This window comes from Silene latifolia, chromosome 8, assembly GCF_048544455.1.
Source record: "Silene latifolia isolate original U9 population chromosome 8, ASM4854445v1, whole genome shotgun sequence".
Classification (NCBI taxonomy): Eukaryota; Viridiplantae; Streptophyta; class Magnoliopsida; order Caryophyllales; family Caryophyllaceae; genus Silene; species Silene latifolia.
The window spans coordinates 105,621,749-105,640,261 of record NC_133533.1 but is presented as its reverse complement, the minus strand read 5'-3'; the positions used below and the strand labels follow the sequence as shown (position 1 = coordinate 105,640,261).

General features: G+C 39.3%; 1 protein-coding gene across 1 annotated transcript; it reads right to left on the bottom strand.

Annotated features, from left to right (window-relative positions):
• Positions 1-458: 458 nt before the first annotated feature.
• Positions 459-7,930, bottom strand: LOC141597187 (DNA topoisomerase 6 subunit B-like). The gene is made up of 19 exons (XM_074417559.1): positions 7,699-7,930; positions 6,528-6,580; positions 6,303-6,400; positions 6,105-6,210; positions 5,842-5,976; positions 5,681-5,732; positions 5,541-5,605; positions 5,356-5,462; positions 5,015-5,117; positions 4,835-4,920; positions 4,465-4,661; positions 3,284-3,399; positions 3,090-3,175; positions 2,826-2,898; positions 2,422-2,513; positions 2,196-2,334; positions 1,995-2,089; positions 1,737-1,911; positions 459-869 (listed from the first exon to the last, which is right to left on the bottom strand). Exons 1-19 carry the CDS (start codon positions 7,826-7,828, stop codon positions 723-725), a joined length of 2,055 nt encoding a protein of 684 aa, XP_074273660.1. The 5' UTR covers positions 7,829-7,930; the 3' UTR covers positions 459-722.
• Positions 7,931-18,513: the final 10,583 nt, after the last annotated feature.

Here is an 18,513-nt window from a genome sequence, read left to right as displayed (position 1 = left end):
TTCATTATTTTTAAAGTTTTCCCTTCTTTAAATTTGATTAAGAAAAAAAAATTAAAAGTCAAAATTAATCAAAAGAGTTAAGTAGTGTCATGAAAATACTTTTCACACGAAGCTAATGATCTACTCTTAAAATATGTGTGTCGGACAAAGGAATGAATATCATATTTCTATTTTTTTTTTCCAGAATACAGTTGACGAATAATTGAACATGTTATGTAATGAAGACATGGTAGTAGCAGTAAGTATGTGTTGTGCAATTTTGCAAACAATGTGGAATTTGTTCATCGTGACATTGAGAGTACAACTTTGGTATCAAAAAAACGGGTTCGTGCCGGGGAGTAGGTGGTCTGGGTGGGGTGGTACGGTGGTCTGGCCGTGAAAGGGAGGCAGCTGTGCATGGTGGTTGGCCGGTGGAAGTTTCCAAACCAATTTTTATGAATAGATCAGTTAACCAAGTAGACAACGAATAATGTCTCGAATCACAAGTATAAATCCATCACATACAAAACTCGACAACACAGTGACATTCGATACACACTTTGTTTTTGAACATGAGCTGAAAGCATGACGATATAGCTCAACCACAAATCCCAACCACGCTTTGCTATTTACGTGTGGTCTGTTGTCTGGTCGATGAAATCAGTACAACTAAAACTTGAGCTTGTTTTATCGAAACAAAGCCTTTTCTTTCAGAAAGTGCTTCTATAGTACTAACCTATCATCTATTTGAAGAGTCTGATAACGAAAGTTGGACTGTGTAGATCGATGAAGTTAGTTTTCAAATCTAATGATTGTAAATAGATATTATCTCGAGGTTCCTCGCTCACTCCAGTCTGTGTTGCATATTCTAATGCCATTTCATAGTCCACCTGCAAAGACCAATTTTGAAAGAACAACCAAATCAAACAGTATTTGATTTAACTACAATATGATTGAACAAAGAAAAGATAAAAACAGTCACCAATGGCGTTTTCAAGCAAAAAAATGTACATGATCTTACCCTCGTTTTAGGACATCAGATCCAGATGACCCAATATGAAAATTACGTCCAGAGATAACAAGAATTGCATCAAATGATTGGTACTTCACAATAAAAACAAGTGCAACAGTAGCCGGTTTGCTTTCTTTCACCAAAATCCCAACCCTAAAATAATGAGTCTATACCTTAGTTTGAAAAGGCGCAGCGCACCAAGGCAAGGAAAGACCGAGGCAAATAATCGCAAGGCTTCACGAATGCGCGCGCCTTGTAGACGTGAGACGCACAATTTTTGCAAACAAATTTGTATTCTCTAGATAAAGTTTTGTGCAATATTTCCCTTTTAAAATTTTGAAAAAGGGCTAACATGTAAACGAGTAAACGTTAGAGAACAATGTGTCACAGAGAAGGGCATAATAAAAGAGCTAAAATGAAAAAGATAATTGAAATTGCATACTATTGCACCTTACTGCCTGCACGTTGTCTACAATGTGCCCTTAAGGTGCATCAAAGCTTTTTAGCTAGAACCTCATTGAGCCTTGGGCTTAAGCGTGCCTGAGGCACAATTTTTTCAACTAAGCTCTATACCATTGGAAATCGAAAATATAAGCCAAGGTGTTGATTATTCTATGCACTTAATTCTAGTGCCAAAAAAAAATAATGGACAGATATAAACGGGACAGAGGGAGAAGTGTCAGCCTGTCACACGATCAAATATCCAACTCTGATTTATTTCACTTCACAAGATGGAAAGGTTTACCTGTTCGACATGTTTAGCAAGTTTCTCTTTCAGTGTTTCAGCTGTCAAAGCACGAGTGGCGACCTTCCTCAATATTTCTGCATCCTCACCTTCATATTTTCTCTTTTTTGATGCTTGAAATTGACTTGCCTCGCTAAGCACTTCAAAAATGGCATTTGCAGCACTAGGAATATATCTGCAGTAGAACAAGCCACAAGCATGAGAAATTGTGGATGACTAATAGATAACAAAAAATGAATGAAATGGCTAGGTATTCACTTGCTCATGTTCTTCTTTCTTTCTTGCTGTTCCCTGGCCTGAATTCTTTTCACTATTTTGGATTTCAACTGGTTACAGCATTGCTGAATAGCAGACTGCAAAGATGGCATTGGCAGATAGTCAATGTTCCAACAGGTTCAGAAATTAAAAGAACCCAGGGACAAAAAAAAAATAACGAACATCAAGAGAAGATGACCATACCTTAACGGCAGAAGCAATCTCACTAATATCGTCACCAATATATTCTTTTCCAGTACCTTTGAAGGGGATTTTAGTGCTTACAATGCTTACAAAAATCCCAATTTTATCCTGAGCCTGGTTGATCTTGTAACTTCCCCAACTGCAAAAGTTACTTCAATGAGATTTCTTGCACAATAACTTCCAAGTATCTATGGAGGAAGCCAACAAGGTGAAAATTAATATTTACTTGATCCTCTTTACTGCTGTCCTTGTGATCACATCAGCACCTTGCTCGAACAAAAGTGGTATTCGGTTGGCAAAACGAAAAATGTTTAGACCCTGCAATATAGCAAGAACAAAAGATAAGAATCACGATGTCATAAAATGTTCCCAATAAATGTCCCCAATACATTTGTATGCATACTCTAAAACATGGCTGATGGGGTAAGGTAAAAACCGTAACGTGACAAGAATAACCAATATATCCAAGCAAACAACATTATAACTTTACCTTTTTTTTAACTTTCTTTTTAGGAAAGTATATTAACATATAAGCCTTTCCTGCATTACAATACCATTATCTGTTCCTAGAGTGAAACCCTGTCCCTACTTTTGAATGGCACATATCAACAATGAGGATGAAATACTCACATGTTTAACATCTTTACCGCCCACGCTGACTCCAGCCTCAACAATAAAAGGATGACCTTCAAATACTTGAGCACTGCACATGCATAAAGTACAAAATGGCCATGTTTAAAGTAAGATGAAACTGAAGTATTTTCTGTTTCATTACAAAAATCTATTACGAAACAGTAACGTAATTGCGCAAGTTTGCCAAGGCAAATATACAGCATCAAGTCACCAACACAGTCAAAAAGACAAAAATCAAGTGATGTGAACGGTAATACAGACCTGCCTGAGTGCGTAGCAACCATGTCAGGATGCAACTCTTTTATAATTCCTAATCGAAGATTGTACTCCCCTGCAGGACTGAGGCACTGCATATAGTTGACAACTCATATCAAAATGGAACGAAAGGTTCTCAGCTCAGCAAACTCAAACTCAATAGATGGAAGTAATGAATATGTTAGCATGGAGCAACTAACATCACCACTTGGATCATCAAATTTAGCCTGACGAAACAACTGACGAATGCGAACTATTTGCTGCGAGGTCAGTGACTTTACATCCATTTTGGGGCTGAATTCGGGGCCCATTTCCCCTACAGATTACAAACATACAATAACGGATGTCAATGTCTCATTTGACAACATACTTGAGCGAGCAGATTGATACCAAATCAAGACACTCAACCGTGACCACGTTTTATAAACTACTTAGGTAACCACGGTACAGCCACTGGACACCTTTGTTAACATAAATTTTGGTTATTTCTCTTTCATATACATCCTTAATCATATACAACTATCCTTTTTTACCCCTCATTTTTTCACTCATCTTTCTTTAAACTCCCCTTTCTCTTTCAATACCCGGAAAAAAAAATTTAACAAGTACTACTGTCGCCCCCTCCCCCACCGTCTTTACCACCTCCTATTGCCCCCTCCACCACTGCCGCCAATGTTCCTCATCGAACCCACACCTCTCACATTTCTAAAAGTTACATGTTGATTAACAGCAAAATCGAAAGGATGTGTCTTACGGCAACTTCTAAGTTAAATCTAAACACTCTCATTTTCCGTGCTACATTATACATCCAGATTCTTCTTCCTAATGATGACAACAACAAAATTTTAGTATCACCTGAAATTTATAGTCATGGTTTGGTTCAAATCATCATTCATGCCATATTTTGTCCCTCATTTGCCATTCTGCATAATTCACTAATGCCATAGTCTTGAATTTAATTAAAATAACCATATGCCAATCTCGTAAATTTCTATTATCTAATTAGGAGGTTTTCCCCAATCATGTACATGAAAGAGCAATTACAATATCTTAAGATCTTTAATTGACAAGTGAAAGGGTTTCAGTAATAGTAATATCTTATAGAAGTTATTCGTCGCAGAGCATTGCAAGATAATCATCTATGATCTTGTCAAAATTTCGCAGTAATTTTGAATTTTCCATTTCATTTCAAAGTGCTACCACTCTGTAAAACACTACAATTATGGTTTCAGACCTTTCTGGTTCATTGGGGAAGTCTAGGAATATAGGAGGTGTCAAGCCAGTATACCACATTTGACGCCCATATGACAAACATAACATAACTGTACAACAAGAGGAAGCATGCATAATGAGATCCACAGACACTATCTTACATTCTTACCAATCAGACGCTCAGCATGGGATTTTCCAATACTCACAAACTCATGCTGAAGAAACTGCAACAGATTCTGCTTTGAAGTTTCCCCAATTAGCCGCTTGATGAGGAGTAGATCAACCGCTGATGGATGATACTTTGTTTCCATGGGCACAGGAGGCATGACATCTGTTCTCCGAGCGAATCTTACGGTCACATTTTTACTGCATTTGAGAAATATTTTTTTAAACAAAAAACCCCCAAAAGGTGTCCCAAATTGGAGACAAGAACAAGTTTTCCATACAGAACACAGCAAGTGAGTAATACTGCCACAAGGATACAAATGGAAATGTAAGGCATGGGCCGGGAAAATAATAACAAGAGACGGACAACATACTCAGCTGTTTCTGAGACAAACTTAAAGAGGAATTGGGCATAAGGTGTGATGACAGCCATCTGACGCATGTAATGCAAGATCTTGGACTGTAGGAGGAAAATGTTACCAATAATCAGAATAAATGCATAACCTGTACGTAGTCACTACTGAGCAAAGATGAGCAGCAATTGTCATGCATACCCTGTAGGTAGTCCAGTTACCCTCGATGACAATCTGAATTTCAGCTCCATGCCACCGGTCCTTGTTTTCACGCTTGTCATGCAAATGAACATGAGGGATATTCCTAAAAGCAAACCATTATATATTTATATGGGTGAACAAATACTATACAACAGCAATAACAACAACAACAGCAATGCCTTAATCCCTAAATGATTTGGAGACTGGGGGTAGGTTGACATGAGTCATGATCTGAACTCATCAAAGATCGATTGCATATATAAAATATAACGGAAGAAAATGGATACGGAAAAGGGGAAAGGAAAACATGAGAAACTGTGAATCTGAATTTGAGATCATACTGATGGATGTCAATGTCCAGCCTGCAAAATGTGGTAAAATTTTGGTTCTGCATTGCTGATGAGATCTCTATGGGCAGTCCCGTACTCATCTTCGACCAAATCAAAGCCTACATAAGCGTTACACAGATAACATAAACCAAACAGCACTTATAGAAATGAAAGTGCCTGCAGAAGGACACACTGACCATCTTTGCACCTAAACCAAACTTGCCACGTGTTTGTTTCAGTCCATATTTAGTTCCAGATAGAACTGCACAATTTGTCAAGTTAAATCAGACAAAAACTAAAAGCATACATCAGATACAAGTTGGGATGAAACAAAAACCTCTCCCAAACATATTTGGTATATCATCATGTGGCATCCCCTTTCCATTATCCTGCAGCGAAGAAAAATACAAGTGAAGGGGCAAGGAGATAGACACATAATTGCAAAGAATGCAGAGAGAAAATCTGGGTAGAGGTTGAATGAGAAAGTGAATGACACACCTTACAAGTGACCCTGTAAAATGAGGCTTCACCGCGACCTTTGATGGGCCTTGCGGTAGGCTCCTTAAATTTCTTGCCTGAAGCAGCATTTTTGGCCTGAATTTCTTGATCTCGGGCTTCCTTGACGAGACGTTTCTATTAAGATTAAAGCAAGAAAACCTAGAAATAAGTTGATAGTTGGACATAAAATTGCAATGGCATTGGTGACGTTAATGACGAGGCAGAGTGATGTTAGGGTTAGAAGGTGAGAGAGAGAGAGGGACCTGGCGAGCCTTAGTAGATTCAAAATCGTCATACAAAGCCTGATCAACACGTTCTCGATCAATGAGACCAATCATGGAGTTAAATTTAGTCTTGCCAATCTCTTCACTGAAAAAAATAGAAATGAGTTGGGGTGTAATGACTTAATGAGGCGAGTGATGAACGAAAGAAAAAGCGGGGGGAAAGAAGTAAAGACAGACATGGTAATCTCGACAAGAGGAAGGTTGGAGATTGACTCAGCGGAATCAAGCGAATTTTCAACAAGCTCCCGGACAGTTGTATATAGGGATTTACCCGGCTTCAGGCAAAGGGATAACATGACAAATTAGTTACAGTAAAATGTTACGAGCGAGCGAGGGGGAAATAAAGCAAATGTAAACTAGACTGAATAACAGTAGTAGTAGTAGTAAGTAGTAACAGCATACATTGTCAAAACCCGCAATATTTTTGTTGTCTGCAAAGAACTCGGCGGGGGATTCTGGGGAAGCATTACAGTTTGCAATAATTAAATTAAATAATGGGTTATTCTACATGGTGACCCTGAACTTTTTCAGATCCCACGCGGTAACCCTGCAAATCAGAAAATAAAAATGGTAACCCTGAACTTCAATATTATATATCTCCGTAACCCTTAACTAAAATTCCGTCAATTTGCACCGTTAAGTGATGATGTGTCGTGTGATGTGGCTATTTGGTCTTGATGTGGCGTGTGACATGTATTACAAGGCGGGATTAATTAGTTAGTCGTATTAGTTAGATTTAATAAGTAGTCGGGTTTTTAATATATTATAAGTATCATTATTATTTTATTAATTTATTATGTAGGCGAGACGGGATTGCAAGGCGAGATTGCGAGACGGAATAATGTAAGATGAAAAACAAACAAAAACGACGCAAGTTAAACCATCTTCTACACCACCCCGCACCACCACCGTGGCTACCACCTCAGACCACCACCGTGGCTACCACCTCAGACCACCACGCCAGCACCCCCTCTCGCCGACCTCCACCATGGCGACACCAGAAGCAGCCCAAAATTCATCCCCTCTCCATAAAACCCAGATCTAGTGTTTTTAGGGGGGTGAGATGAGATTACAAGGGTGGGGGAAAAGATTAAGGGTGTCGGGTTTCGACGGGCGACGGTGGTATTGGTGTTTCGTCGGGCAGCTGCGGACGGTGAAGGGTGGGGAGTCGCTGACGATAGTTCGACGAAGGTTGATGAAAGGTGGGGTGGCGGCGACGATAGTGGTGGTTATGGCGGAGGCTGTGATTGTGGTGGATTGGTTTTTTTTTTCTTTAATTTATTCATAAACATCCTAGTCATTAGCCACATCAGCGAACATTAGCCATGTCATTCGCCACATATGACACTTAACGGCCCATTTTGACGGAATTAAACTTCAAGGTCACGTTAATTACATTTAAGGGACTTCAGGGTTACCAAAAACTTTTTTATTTTGTAGGGTTCTACAGTGTGATTCGAAAAAGTTGGAGTCGTGTGTAGAAAAAAACCCTTAAATAATTAAGAAACCCCCTAATCTCGAAATACATAAATGAATATAAATAGAAAGAAGAAGAAGAAGAAGAAGAACAAACTCTGCTTCAGAATGCTATCCTTGGGTTTCCTGGGGTTCTTCGGTTTCGTCGTTTTCGTCGTCGTCTTCTTCTTCTTCGTCTGCTCACTCGAACTCGGACTCTGACTCTCGCTCTCGCTCTCGCTCTCCATTTTAACTGTAAACCAATCTCAAGAATTAATCAATCGAAATCGCTCTTCTTCTTTTTTCTTCTTCTCCTTCTTGTTTTATATCCCCAGTTCCGCACTGTTAGTGGTGGACTGGTGTCCTGCACTCCTGCTTGCTTACTGGGTTTACTCGATTTTTTAAATATTTCGTACTTAGGATAAATTAGAAATAACCACCACGTATTTACGTAATTTTACAAATAACCACCTTGTATTTTTGTTATGTTTGGGTAAAGTTAGTGAATGTAAATAAGTGGGGGTAATATGGGTATTTCGCGTAAAATTTTCATCAACGAGTCGGAATATATGAAAAACGAGTATCGGTTCAAATATACGGTGGTGATTGGAGAGTATACGTTAAAGTATGGGGGTTATTTGTAAAAACATAAATACAACTTGGTTATTTGTAAAAATACGCAAATACGAGGTGGTTATTTATAATTTATCCTAATAAAAATGTACTCCGATAAAACTAGTTTTTGTACCCGTGCATTGCACGGGTGGCTACGAAAAGTGTTGATCGAAGTAGAGATTACTTTTTTTTTTTTTGTAAAAGTCAAAGGTTAATTCATTAGTAGATTTAAAAATTTAAATGAAACTTTCTAAAATTTATTTTGTTTATGCATATATTTGTGCAGTTACATTTCGTAATTTATTTATAATAATACTTTGTGTTTTTTTTTTTACTTTTTAACTTATTAAATCCTGTGAGATGATTTTTTTTTTATTATTATAATCTTAAATTATACCGGAGATGTCTTAGTCTAGTGGTTAAGACGGAGGTATTGTGGACAATAGGTCCCAGGTTCGAATCCCCTTCCCCTTTATTGTAATGCGACCTTGTGCGCGCTTCGATTGACCAAAAAAAAAAATTATAATCTTAAATTATTTGAAAATAAGAAAATAAAACTAACACAATAAAAAATTAAATGGTGGATCAAAAGTATTATGATGTTTTTATCCAATTCTGTCTCTTTTGGCATAACACTAAATTGATAAATAATACTCGAGTGAGATGCACCCCGAACCCGAGTAAAACCTGATAGGATCTGAAAATGTTGCAAACTGAAACTGATCCGACGTGACCCGATAATACTCTGTAACCCGTGAAAGCATGAAATCGACCCGACTTGAACCGATGATAACCCGTAACCCGATTAACGACTCGAAACTGAGTCTCACTCGATCTGAGATGACATGTATCACGAATTGACCCGATAAATGCTTTGACTCTACCTTACCTGACTTTATCCGACATCTGATCTGCCCGAAAGAGAACCCAAAATTGACTCGAAAGGTAACCCAAGTTAACTCGATTCGAAATATAACCCGACATTTACTCGAAATATAACTTAAACGAAAACTCAAGCCGGTAAAGACAAAAATAAATTAGTATTATGAACGACTTGCATGTTGCCCCTCAAACCACGGCGTCCATATCAAGAAATGTATTTCTTATTCAGATGTAGTATATCGTTATCTTGTAGTTTTGAGACTTTTTTTTGAAGTATTTGTCTTTACGGTAGTTAGGTCTCAGGTCTTCTTTTTCCATGTATATCTCTTGAACTTACAGTGTGCTTGGTAACGGCCAGGATCTTTAGAGTTCTGTTAGTATATAACCATACCGTATTGCTTTTATCACAAATTCTTTTTTTAAGATAGTACATTCATCTTAAACTAAAAGAGGGCAAATAAAATACATGAGACAAAAGCATAATATCTAGGAATTATTAAAAGGCGTGTCCAATCTATTTAAACCGGGTGTTATTTAACCCCATCTTAAGAAAGATTAGCTGTGCTTTTATAATGTGAACTTGTGAAGTATCAAAATGGCGGTACTATTGCCGATGTGAATTTCTAAGCCATTAGTGTTGTATTGTCACTTGTGTAAATTATATGGTAGACAAATTCTTTAAATCAACTTTAGAGCACCTACAAGGTAAAAAAAAGTATTGTGAAGAGTCGATTAGCACGAAAATAGATGAATGAAAGGATGATTTAACATATTAATTTATGCGAATCCAATTATATTAACCTCTAACTAACCCGTCCCTAATAAGTTGTTTTGTCAATCTCTGTTAGTTACATTTCTTGAAAGATACTAACACCATAATTTATTAATCTAAAGAGATTATTTGTCTAAAAAACACTTATAATGATCATTATCTTAACATCATATCGTTCACTCTTTACAAAATAAAACAATCATGTCAAAAACTAATAATATGACGCAACCAAAATTTAAACTACGGCACCTAAGATAGCGGTTGCGGTTCCCTCGTTACAAAATAAAATAAAACTACAATCAGTCTAAATAAGTTGTTTCATTAGATTAACCTTAAAATTTCTAATAAAATAACACAATTTAACATCACTTCAAAAATCATTGATACTTACAGGCCTTAATTTCTCCAGACTTGATTTGAGCGACATTGGTAGCATACTTCTCTCTACCGACATTATAAGAATGGTGATAAGAGTATAAATAAGCTGTGACAAAGCCGACGATGTTTCTCTATAATTAATTATAGAAAAATGCTGAGATATCATACATGTTTAGTCTTTAAAAAAGATGAAAAATAAAAATTAGGAGTAGGATTTTTCATACCAACATTTATAAGGATGATGATGGAGCATATAGTAAACGTTGGTGATAATAAGTGAAGAGCTATTTCCTAGTTCTTACTATACTCATCTACAACGCTTTTGAACTCCTGTGTCTAAACTACTTCATAAATTTATATTCTATAGTAAAATATACTCCATATCAATATACCGATATTTTAAATATGGTATCTGAGTAACATTACGGTAACTTATGATAAATATGTCTAGAGAAAATCATTTCCGTTTATTAATGCAGATTCCATGGAGAATGATGGGAAAATGATATGCATTATGCATTTAATTAACTTTCATTTTTATCATTTATATATGCAAAATGTTTGTAGTTAAGAATCAAGTATTATTACGCGTAATATTGTGTAGATTTCATATTTCATGCCTTACTTATTCAAACTATTTTCAATTTTGACTTTTTAATAGGAAACTAAATAATGTTTTGCAATCATTTCCCGCTGATGGTATCAAGTTATACCTCGCAAGTGCACGATTTTATCGTTGTACACTATTAAGGGTCGATCCCACAAGGAGTTGAGAAGATTACTAATTGTTCTAATCCTATCGTTTAGCTAAGTCAACAATAAGGGATGAAGGTTTGTACTAAAACTACCAACAACAAGGTAAAACGACTAAATAAAAACAAACTAAGAGAAAGAGCAAGATAAAATAAATAGATGAAATCAAATAATTTAAAAACCTAAGACTCGGTTCTCCCCAAACAATTCGTAATTCCACACAATCGAATCTCTAGGCTAATCACAAGGGTAGGTAGGTGAGGAGGTGACGACTCTAATTCGCCTAAGACCCCCCTCTCGGGTTCGAAATAGGACACTAGTGCTACCCACCAACCCCCCTCTCGGGTTCGAAGGTCGGAATCCCTAACTCAATACCCGACTACCCCAAAAACATGCATTATTCCCAAGGTAGTCCAATATTTGCTAAGGTCATTAAGCCCCGTCAATTCCCGGGTCATCCCACTCCCTCTCTCGAGGGTCGATTTCAAACGCTAGATTAGAGGTGTCCTACCCCGGTTCTCCCTTTCGGTCTCAACCAAGGTCAACAATAGGGTCGAATTATGGGTATCCAAATCACAACCTAACCAACTCTCGTTGGTGGTCAAGGGTCGTAAGTCAACACTACCCAAAAGTCAACCCATAAACCAAGTCAATCCTCTAAACTACCCTCACCAATTTCCCCAAATAATTAGCCTTTATGAAATTCAACTAATGAAATTACTCATGTTGGGTCAAACCGAGCCCTAGTGGAAGACTACTCACTAATCATGGTCCTAATTGCAAAATAAACAATAAAGATGGAAACTTTGGTCATAAACATGGTGAGAAGATGAAATTCACTACTAAACATGCAACAATCTAACAATGGGTGTGAGGAAAGATGATTTAATCTAATAATGAGAGTGATTAGACCTAAAGACACAATCTTTAACCAAATCAACTCAAAGATTAAGTCTTTGAGGACAACTACCCAAAGTTGAACAAAGGAAAGAGAAACAAAGGAAAGATCAACAATAAAAAGATGAACAATGATGAAATTAACAACAACAAACAAACAACACCAACAATCTTAACATAAATAATCAAGCAAACATAAAAGAAGAACAAAAATGTAAACAAATGGAAATAGGGAGAGAATTAATACCAACAAAATAGTGAAAGAGGAATTTGGATAGAAATAATAAAGAAGGAAATCCTTCAATCTTCTTACAAACCCAAATTCAATCACTAATTGATTGAAGAACTAGCTTAATTAGGGAATGATTAGTGAAATAATTAACAAAGTTTCAAACTTGGAAAAGGAAATAATTCAGATCTAGGGTTGTGTGTACAAAAGGGTTTAAGAGGGGGTATTTATAGGCTTGTACAAAATTAGGAAGAAAAGAGGAAGAAAAGCCCAAATCCCGTGCTGCTGTGTTTTGCCGGTCCACCGGCAGCCGGTGGTCTTACCGGTAAAACCGTGCAAGATTTAAAAATAGCTGGCATTTGTGTTTTTGCGGTGGGCGGTTTGCCGGCCTGCCCGCAAAACACACTCTTCAGACTTCTCGCTTCTTCTTTATGGTGCGTAATCTTGAGGTTGGTTGACCGTGCCGGTGCTCTTACCGGCAGCGAGGCCAAGCTTGTTTTTCACCAAAATCTCCAATTAATTCCATTTGCTGTGCTTTACCGGTGGACCGGTTGCCGGCCTGCCGGCAAAGCACATTCCTCAGCTTTTCTTCAAAATCTTAAGTGACTCTCTGGGGTGTGTTTTGCCGGTGGCTAGACCAGCTGCCGGCCTGCCGGCAAAACACACTCTTCACCATTTCTTCCCCTCTTCTTCATGTAAAGGCAATGGGATGCCTTTCTTGCCCCAATTTCTCCATACTTAGGTCGTTTCCTACAAAAGGACACACACGGTAACAAGCACGGGTATTGGGCACAATATGCAAGGAAAAACACCCGAAACCGACTCGATAAGAGTCGGTTTGCATAAAAGAAAGAGGGAATTAGAGGTAAATTAATCGTATATCAAACCTCCCCACACTTAAGCCTTACTCGTCCCCGAGTAAGTCCCAAAACCAAATGTACAAAGCATTATTAAGATGGATACGGAGAGCGTATGCACAATATAAGCATCACTCAACTAAACTACTACTTATGCCGATCGAGTATTAGCGCACTCAACGCCCCTTCAACTCACAATTTGACACCCATGAGGGGAGAGTGCCCTATTGCAAGGCAAGTTGGGTCTTGCTACAAAACTTTTGACACATTCATCATGAAAGCACGTAATCAACAACTAGAATGCATCTAACAAAATGACCCACTTTCCTCATCTAAGTGGTCGGATTTTTCAAACAACAAAACATGGTCTCGGTCGGGAGTACCGTCTCAGGAGTGCCAAGTGAGGTGCCAACCCCCTAAATGTGACAAAAGCAACCCTTGTGTGACCAATGCTCAAGAAACAAATTCAAGAGCGGGGAAAGGGAAGAGAGGCGAGTCTGCCGAGAATTACAAAACCGACACAAGCTTCAACCAAAGGACCCATGACTACGGAGACCAAGGCAACGACATCCTCACGGTTTTCACTCGTCACTCAATGAAAGAACAAGGTGATTTTTGTGACGAAAAGTAACCAAAATCACTCAACTAACTCGACTAGCGAAAACGTGCCCGCAATCTAATGTGTAACACCGTCCTATGTCCAATGAAATGCAAACAAAGGGAAAAATGCACAAAACATGAAGCAAGGGTTACAATGGGGCTAAGGAGAAGGTCGAAACGGGATTGGTGCAAGCACCGTTTGGACATGTGGGGTTCAATATCAAGAATCGTCGACACATCACATCCCATCTCTTATTGCAACACATGAGACACGTCTATGCCCTAACATAGCATTGATGACCAAAACCATGCAAAAATTGCATAAACCCAACTCAAGTAGGAAAAATTTGATAAAACTCCTTTTATTTCAACAAATGGTAACGTCTACACCGTAACAACGACTCGGTTTCCCAAGTTATGCAAAAATTGTGTAAACCCGACTCATTTTGGAAAAACATCAATTTGCCCCTTTTTATTTAGCAACGGCTTTTTCTACCCCTTTAAATGATGAGTAGGGGTGTTGCTTGCCTTTTTCTTTTTTCTTGACAACAAACAAATATATACAACTCAACTAACTCATTTTTTGATTTTTCATAACTTTTTTACTTTTCTATTTTGTTTTTCATTTCTTTTTAGGACCTCTTATTTATTTACAATGCCAAATTATACCTAATTCCGACCCAAATGGATATGGGTACTATCCATCATATATGCCCCAAATCACCTCCTACAACACAACTACAAAAACCGACCAATTCTTGATTAAGGAAGGGTGGTTATGGAATGTAGCTATTTAGGTGGGTTTGCCAAATGAAAAGGCTAAGCTCAAAGGGGTGAATCAAAAAAAGGAAGCAATGTAGGGGAGAAAATAAGGCTATTTGGCTATGTGAGGCTCATAAAAACTGATTTTTGCTTCAAATCATATGCACAAAAAATGTGATGCAATTTCATGATCTAAGGACGATGCGACACACTTGTGCGTAGTGATGTGACACGCCTCGCGAGGAGGCCTACTCTCAAACCTAGATGAGGGCGGGGTATGAATGTACCCACCCTAGGAGGCTCTACCCTTACCTTTGAGTAGCTAAGTCGAGCCAAAGGTCTAGTCTACGGCCCTAGGTCTCACAAGATCGGTCTAAACTCATTGGTCAAGCCCTCCTTCCTCGGCTAACTAAGAGGCCACGGGCGCGAGTCACGAGGAGGGGAAAGGCACTATTGGACACATTAGTTCATCATGGGGGTACTTGGTTCCCTTCCTTTGACCATGTTCTTCCTTAAAAGCTTATTTACAAACTCAATGCAAAAGAAAGAAATGCAACAAGTAATTACATGTGAACGAATGCATGCGGAAATTCAAACAAACATGAAATGAAACGTGCAACAAATTGGCTAAACCTAGCAGCACATCAACACCAAAATTCCAAACGGTCTCCCAAGGAGACACCCAAAGCAACAAAATTCCCATCCTCCTTCAAAATATCAAAGATACCAAAAAGAAAGAATAGTAAAAGGAGCAATAGATAGGAAGGATTATACCAAGCGGTCTTCTAGCTCCTTTTTGCCTCAAGTGGTCAATGTGCCAAGCCAAAAGGTTAGACAAAACATATATATACAATGCAATTTTTTTGAATTTTTCAGAAATTTTTTCGATTTTTAGGCATTTTCTCGAATTCATAAACATTTACAAATATAAACAAATATGCACAAGAGTGGATATTTCCCTCCCCACACTTGAGATGTACATTGTCCTCAATGGACAAAAGCATAGGGAGTGAATAAGGAAAAGAAATGAACATATTTTTTTGATTTTTGATTTTTCAAAGGGAAAATAACATATTTTTGTGATTTTTGGTTTTGAAAAATTAAAAAGACATATTTTTGGGTTTTTGATATGAAAACTCCCTCCCCACACTTATTTATTTACATTACTTCCAAATGGAAATAAATGTGTGGAGGGAGTACAAATTAAAAGACATGTTTTTGTTTTTTTTTTAGGCCCTCCCCACACTTATTTATAGACATGGGAGGGCATTTTAGTGAAATAAATTAACATGTTTTTGGTTTTTTGGTCATTTTTTCAATTTTTAGTTGGTTTTTTTTTTTATTTTAAAAATGCAATGCATGCTCTATTCTATATGCTAAATTGAAATGACAATGCAAATTATGCTAAGTGAATGCAATTACTAAATGTGACAATATATTACAAAATTGAAATCTAATGCAATCCTATATGATGCAACTAAGTGCTTTGTCAACTAAATGCATGCGAAAAATTTAAACATGAATGAGAAATTTGGATAAAAGGGAGAAATCATACTTGTCATTTGGATTGATTGGGAGGATAGAAAGTCATCAACTCGGGGACTAAGACCCCATCACATCATCAAAATCGTCATCATTGATATCATCTCCGGTATTTAAATCGGAGCCTTGGACTAAATCCTCGGGGTTGAAGGTAAAATTACCTCCACTTCCGCCGACACCCGGGAAACCACCCGTAAAATCACCACTCATGTTCATCACGCCACTATCTCCTCCCGTGAAACCACCACCGGAACCCGATGCGCCCGCATCACTAGCAAAATAAGGCCGGACCCCCAACCATTGGGCATCAAGTCCCTCCGGCCGTTGCTCGGGCCTAGGGGGAAAAACGGGGGCCGCAAAGTAATCCGGTTGGAGGTTAAGACCTCCATGGGCAACACTCCCATCCTCCCTCGTGTAGTTCCCATCAGGCCAAGTGAAATAAGAGGGGTGAGGGTCCTCATAGCCCACGTACTCCCGCCGGCAAAAATCATCGTAGATGGGATAAGTACCGGTAGCTTGATCATAGTATATCCGGTCCAACTTTCTCCCCAAAATGTCCCTCTCACTAGCGGCTTTCGCCGTGGCAATGTCCATCCTCTCCATCCACTCGGTGAGGGAAGGTGGCAAGGGAGGAGGGGTCGAGGAGGACGCCTCACCTTGTTGAAAGTGCCACGGTGGAGGTTGATGAGTTTGAGGTGCGGCGTATCGTAGGGAGGAGGGAGTGTCGCGTCTACGGTCCCTAGAATAAACCCGTGGAATAGTGGGAGGAGGTTGGTCGGTGGGAGGCTCTTCTTCAATATCAAGGAGATAGAACTCCTTGTCCTTTTCAATTTTTACCGCGGTAACATTTGGAAGCCGGATGGAGTTTTTGTGATTGATTTGCCAATATTCAAGGCCGTCATTGGGGTTCTCTTTGAGCCACTCAAGCTTTGTAGTTAAGTAGTGCTTTGTCAAGTGAGTGTCCCCGGGTATCCAATTCATCATGGAAAGGTCAACCGGACGGTCCATGTTGCGGGCAATTCGGGTGATCATGCCACCCACATGTATCGGGGTTTTATGCCCCGGAGAACTAGCAATCTTGGATAGATTAAGGGCTAGGTAGTGAGCCACATTAATTCGGAAGGGGGTGGGTTTCGTGAACAAGTAGGACCCCAAAATTTCAAGCTCGTGGGTCCTAAACACCCATGGCTCATCTACCGCAAGAACGGTGCACCCCATACATCTATGCCACACCCGAATGGCGGGATTGTGGCAACTCATCGCGGGCCTTTTTACCCCAGGTTGATCATCAAGGCCCGAAATCGCCTTCCATACACGGGAATAGTGAAAGTCAATGGGCGGGGTGTGCGATGTCGCATTTTCCAGCCCAAAAATTTGAGCCAACCGACCCAAAGTGATGTTATGTTCCCGGTTCATGAGTCTAAAGCTAAGGGTGCCCACCATCCCCGTTTGCCGGTGCTTGGCAATCTTAAGACTACTCAAAAATTCCCATGTAATCCGGGGGTAAGTGTATTCATGCATTGAAAATATGCCCCTCATACCACACCCCGTAAACAAAGCTTCCGTCTCCCCCGCAATCCCAAGGGTACACAAAGACGGATGATGAAGAAATTTAGTAGGGGTTAGGGGACGATTTTTAAAGAGAATAAACTTACCCTTCTGCGTGGGTGTGGTAAACTCGACAGTGGGAAAGTCCGGATCGGGGTATGTATCGGTTGCGGCCCGAGCAATCAATGCCTCTTGGTCCCTTGCTATGTCGGCCCTTGTTCTTCTTCCCGACATCTTGATGATTGGAGTAGATTGGTGAAGGTTTGAGGGAGTTTGATTGAGTTTTAATGGAGTTAGGGTTGAAAAGGGGGAAAAATAAGGAGGAAAGATGAAGGAGAAATGAAGAAATGAATTGGAAAAGGGGGGGTTTCACGGGTTAAATTTGTGGTCTGCGTGTGCGTTTTGCCGGTTGGCGAACCGGCAGCCGGTCTGCCGGTAAAACGCACTCCCCTATTTTCTAAATTCGAAATTCTCCTTCGAAATTTTGCTGTGCTGGTGGACCAACCCATTGCCGGTCCACCTAACAAATCACTCCCCTCAAAATATTTTTCCAAATACCGGGTGTGCTATCCGGTGAGCGGTTCGACCTACCGGCAAAGCACACTCCTCACTCAAAAATCCAACTTCCTGGCTTCAATACATGAGTGTTTCACCGGTGGGCGGTTTGTCGGCTCCCGGGCAAAACACTCCTCTTCACCAATTCTTCAATTCTTTTCTAAGTCATCGGTGTGTTATGCGGTGGAGAAGCTCTTGCCTCTACCGGCAAAACACACTCTCAATCATCAATCCTTCGCTTTTTCATCTTGACAGGTGTGCTATGCGGTGAGAGCTGCCGCCTACCGGCAAAACACACCCTTACTTCAATTTTCAAAATTTTGGTTTGGTCTCATTTGCCGGTGGACCAACCGGCTGCCGATCCACCGGCAAAACACAACACACAGACTATTTTTCGTTGTGTTCTTCAAATTTGCTCAATTTCTCTTCAACTCAACTTTGAGCTTTTTCATTGACCCGGGATTCTTGTTTTCCGCAACTACTCCGACGCATGATCTAGGGATTTCGGGTCAACGAAAATAAAAACTTGTGTTCTTCAAAAGT